Source organism: Caenorhabditis remanei, chromosome X, assembly GCF_010183535.1.
Source record: "Caenorhabditis remanei strain PX506 chromosome X, whole genome shotgun sequence".
NCBI lineage: Eukaryota > Metazoa > Nematoda > Chromadorea > Rhabditida > Rhabditidae > Caenorhabditis > Caenorhabditis remanei.
In genome coordinates, this window is record NC_071333.1 from 11811991 (window position 1) to 11817374 (window position 5384).

Here is a 5384-nt window from a genome sequence, read left to right on the forward strand (position 1 = left end):
ATGCGCTCGTTACCTGTCCATCTTCTTCTGGTGCTCACCATATCGGTCGCGCTTGTCGGCGCCTGCTTCCTTAACTCATGTCCCTACAGAAGATACGGAAGAACTATCCGCTGCTCAAGCTGTGGTAAGTTACTTAATATTTTTTATGTGAATTCTTATTAACTATTAGTTTTCGTTAAAGGAATTGAAAACGAAGGAGTCTGTGTATCCGAGGGAAAGTGTTGTACCAACGAAGAATGCTTCTTGTCAAACGAATGTAGCTACAACTCTGTCTGTCCTGAACTTTTCTGCAAGGTATTGTACATCAATCGGGTTTATCAGTATTCATTAATGAAATTCAGATTGGTCATCACCCAGGATACTGCATGAAGAAAGGATACTGCTGTACTCAAGGTTTGTTCTAGATTCTTAAATTCATTCTCATGTATTGAAATATATGTTCATCTCTGTAATTTCAGGAGGCTGTCAATCAAGTGCAATGTGCTGAACTGTTTGGAAACCTGGAATGGACAATAATTGCATGTTTCTCTTGATACCACTTTTCCTCTTGATGGCACCCCAATAAACTTCGTTCCAATGTTTGAAATTCTTTATTTACAACATCATTATAAAAAAGACAATTAAACATAGGCTACAGACGTGTAAAGCAATGGCTAGAATTCCGGAAAATGAATAGGCAACTTGTTTGGCGACCCAAGTAGAAAAAAGACGATGTTTGAAAATCAGTTGTTGCTCATGGCCAACAATTGAGCGGGGGTTTGAGGGAGGGAGTCTGGGAGAAGATGTAAGAAGACGGTTACAAATCTCAACAGCACCAGATTTGTGTATGGCAAATTTAAAAATCGTTCTAGGTAGATAAAGTGATGGAGAAAGAGAGATTGGGAATTTTTATGGGAAAAAATGGGCTAAAATAAGTTATCACCGCGTTCGTGGACAAAAAGGTTTTGGTATGTATGAAACTGAAGTGAGTTTTCTTTGTATTTAGGAATTGAATAAAATTATGATTTTGTTTTCTGGGGAACCAAATCAGATTGCTGCAATACCCATTGATGTGTTCGATTTGTTGAAGTCGCTTGTGGAGTTGGCGCTGGTCCAGTCGATGGGACCGGTGGTGATCTTGTAGCTGCTGGAGTCCTCTTTCGTCTAGCGGCAACATTTTCCACTCCAGATGACTTTGGTTTTCTAGTCGGCGAGGCACTGGCGTTCCTCGATTTCTTTCGTGGTACATGTTCAATCGGTGGTAGCGGAGGTGGAATATCTGGGGGTCGTGGTCGAGTCTGTAAACAATTTCAGTCTTAAATTAGAATTCAAACATCGTTCTGATTTATTTGTCTGATGAAATGTTATTTAAGGCGTATGTACTATGCAAAGACCTCAGCAAAACTGCACAAGGCTCATCTTAATGTTGTCTGTGGGTTTATGCGGAGAACCCCCGCGTAGATGATGCGAGAATGACGTTGGTGATTTTATTCTGTTTACCAGAACTATTTTGGAAGCTAGCATTATGACTATTCGGGAAATTCATCATGCAAAAACACGGTTTTCCAAAATCTCCAACATGTTTTCCAATTTATCGTATTCCAGCATTCCCATTCTGTTTTTAGATAACAACAATTGTTTTTCAAAGCAAAACAAATCAGAATATCATTTTGTGGGAAATTTACTGAATTCCAAGAAATAATAGCTGCAAAACTGATTGAATTTTTGTTTTTTTTATATCAAAGTTCGGAAAATTTTTTCATACTTTTTTGATGTATCAAAAAATTCACAAAAGTGTTGAATTTGATCCTGACAGAAATTGTTTTTCTACTACCTTATCTAAGCAAACTTGTGTGTACATGACATTTAATGTTCCATTAGATTACGTGTTTTATTTTGTAACTGCTTAACTGTCCAAAGTATATCAAAGCACACTTCAATCATCTTAATGGATAAGAGTTATCTACCCCCTAACTCGCCGTTAAAATCACTTTTAAAAAACAAAAATAAAAGCTTACAGCATTAGAAGATGAGTTGTTGAATTTTCCCTCTTCTAGAAGGTCCAAAGAGTTCAGTTGATCTCTTTGATTGTGCCCACGGTCTCTCTTCCGACGACGTTCGTTTCTTCTTGCTTCTCTCTCCAGGAGGTACCTTTGATGATCGACTTGTTTGGCAAGAATGTTAGTGAGACAAACAGAAACGCACTGGAAATTGAAAACGGTTTTGTTTTTTCAGATACTCGGTGATAATTACCACGGGAACAATAAGAAGAGCCACAAATGCTCCAACATGTACTGCATGAGATTCAAACAGCGTTCTCATAGGTTGAAGACATCCACGAGTATAAATATCGTGTTCCAAATCTCCTGGTCGTTTAGTCAGTGCATTCTGCCAACATTCCAATGACCTCATCGCCGGCAACAGAGGGTTCGATGATCCAGCCTTAAACTTAAAATTCCAAATTTTTTGCTTTTCTCAATTTTTAATGTTTTCAATAACATTATGTGAAACGAACACTTCCAGGATTCCTAGCGTTGCATATAATCTTTCAGAAATCGTCTTTTATTCTGACTCAGTAAAAATTTTCAAATCCGAAATCCGCCGTGGTATGATGACATTTTTCGTTTCGTAATGACAACGTCATATTTTCAGACAATAACATACCGCTTCAGAAATGACAGATTTTCGGCAGCATGAAAATGGAACACCACATTTCTCGGGTTGGGGATTTGAGGTAGTACAATTGAACTGATAACTCATATTCCAGTCGCGATACCCCTGGGCAATAGAAGACACTCCACAACATTCCAACTGAAAAATGGCATAATTATTGATTACAAATATATTGTTGCTTACATTTTCTTGGAGTGCATCCATAATTTCAGCTAGATTACGATTGGTATGGTAGTTTTTGACAGCATAAAGAAGTAACCAGTTTGCAGAAAGACCCTGAAAACAAAAAATGGTTATCTTGAAAGATGATCAAATTGTTATTACCTCGGTGGTGTCCGTATAGAACAATGTGAAAAAGACTAGGGTAACAGCAACGACTAGAATATAAGATAGGAAGACACATGCCGCAAACTGAAACAATAATAATTATATATAGGTGTTTTTATGTTTCTGGTTGAAACATACACATTTGAGCAAGAAAATATTGTCACGCAAGGCACCCATAAAACCGAAAAATGATACTGCACATATTGAGAAACCTGAAATCCGAAATATGTGATTCAACTCTTTTCCTAGTGTAGTGCTTACCGAATATACTGATAAGGATGGCAGGATTTAATATCACATCAACTAGTTTAACTTCTCGGAAGTCTTTGACAAACAGGTACACTCCAAGTGCCAGGATTCCAACTCCGAGTAGCTGAAATTATATGAATTCTTTCTTTTGTTTCATTTTCCGTTTGTGTTTTGTACTGTGATAGTCTGATCTTTTCTTTACCGCTGTCGTTTTTTGAATCACTTGTATTATTGTTTTTCCGGGTTATTCTAATACTCAGATTAATCTCATTCCGTCATTTCCTTGATTAATCTTGTGTTTTATGTTTTTGAAAACATGATTATGTCGCATGCCGCCAAAAGCTTCCCTAAATTCTCATGACCCCTGTCAAAGACACCGTTTTTGATTGTCTTATTAAATGCATATGGAGAAGAGACTTAGAGAACACGATTAGCTTAATGCAAATTGGGAGCCTATGAAAAGAAAGGTCATCCTCAATTAACATTCAGCAGGAAATGCACAAACACCGAAAAGGCAATTTGGATGAGAGGGCGATGGGAAGGAGGTGAAGCCTAACGCACTTATGAATTTGAGTGGTTCTAAGAGTGAACGCAATGGCAGTGAAGAAGTAATTGGCTTACAACTTGTGACTTATTCAACAATTTCCTCTTATTCAAAAAGGGTTCACTTAATCTCAAGAACACTCAATGCCTTGAATGTTCTTAGTTTGTGATCCCTAACAATAGGTATTATGTTGGAGAACCCCCCATTTAGAAGTTTGTTAATTCAAACATTGTCTAGAGACAAATCCCCTTGTATTCAAAAATTGCATAGTTCCCCTTCCAAATGAGATTTCAAATCTCATTAGAAAATTACCAAGTCTTCGTCTTTATTCAACTTTGCCAAATTCACTGGTCTGTAACGCGGCGCTCTGGGTGGCGGTGCGGCTGTGTTGGACAAATCGGGTAAATGACCCATTGCTAATGGCCGACAATTGTTCAGAAACAAAATCCGATTTGATGAGAACGAAGAACCTAAGACTAGAAAGGACATCTGCTACAATTCAATGAGTTTTCTCTATCTCTTTTCAAAAACCAATCCCTTTGTGGCGGCTTTGTTTGGAATGGAATTCAGGCAGATGGCCAATGCAGTTTTTTTCTTTATAAACAGGTGCATATAAAATTCTTTCTTAGATTTCTGATCTTTATTTGGCAGAGATAAAACGATCCGTCTTTGTTCAGCGGACTCCATTAACTCTCACAATTTCAAATTACGTATTCAAAGTGACAATTCGGAAATTGAAGTGGCACCCAATATACTCCACTCAATTCTAAGTTACTATTCCGGATGCAGCGATGAGATACTCTAGAGATGCAACTTTGACTTACGAAGACAATTGAGTTGAGGGTGAAGACGAGCCATTTTAGACATGCCGATATCTCCTGTCGTGGTTTGCGTGGTTTCTGTGACGATGAGACCACCGCGCGAGCTCGGATCGGCTCGCCGGAGCCCATCAGCAGACACTGTTCCCAGTCACAAGCGCCCGATGCGCTGAAAAATAATAAATTTGATGATTGGTGATAGATGTGATAAGAAAACGTGTGAATTTGATGAGTGATTCGGAATTAGAATCCAAAGGGATAGAAAGTGAGGGTAAGAGAAATGAAGGAAATTCCGCTAGATTTTGATTTTCAAAGCTGCTATTTGGCTATTCAAATTTAGTTGCGAAATCAGTGAACCGCAAAATGAAGATGCAAAACAAGTCTATACAGAAGGATCTATGGGAAATAAGAAAATGATGGGAAGAAGAAGAAAAGGATTGGAAAAGAAAAGGGAAATACGAGACGATACCTGCGTGACCAACAGGATAACGACATCTGTCTATTAGGATGAGCAGATGCGGGAAAATTGAAGACGAGCCCCCAATTAGATGCCACAATAATAGAATACCAGAAAGTGAAAGTTGGGAGGACAAAAGAAAATAGGTCCCCCTCTTTCTCCTCCCGTAAATTGTTACGAAGGTTTTGGCATGCTGCACAAAGTCTAATCAAGAAGAGTGAATAGAGAACTGAAAGAAAAAATTGAGGATTGATGGATGGACACAATCTGAAGCATCCTCCACTTCGTTTAGTGTGTAAAATTAACTTCAAAAATTCCTGGCAAGTCTCGTAATTAG

General features: G+C 38.2%; 2 protein-coding genes across 2 annotated transcripts; one reads left to right on the forward strand and one right to left on the reverse strand.

The window, feature by feature from the left end:
* Window positions 1-487, forward strand: GCK72_024325 (uncharacterized protein; the record flags this gene model as incomplete). The annotated part of the gene is made up of 4 exons (XM_003118268.2): window positions 1-124; window positions 182-294; window positions 342-393; window positions 459-487. The coding sequence occupies 4 exons, from the start codon at window positions 1-3 to the stop codon at window positions 485-487; spliced, it is 318 nt and encodes a 105-aa protein (XP_003118316.1).
* A 511-nt stretch (window positions 488-998) lies between these two features.
* Window positions 999-5085, reverse strand: GCK72_024326 (uncharacterized protein; the record flags this gene model as incomplete). The annotated part of the gene is made up of 10 exons (XM_053735832.1): window positions 999-1277; window positions 1998-2183; window positions 2233-2421; window positions 2644-2790; window positions 2836-2928; window positions 2977-3063; window positions 3118-3191; window positions 3241-3352; window positions 4597-4759; window positions 5060-5085. 10 exons carry the CDS (start codon window positions 5083-5085, stop codon window positions 999-1001), a joined length of 1356 nt encoding a protein of 451 aa, XP_053579398.1.
* Window positions 5086-5384: the final 299 nt, after the last annotated feature.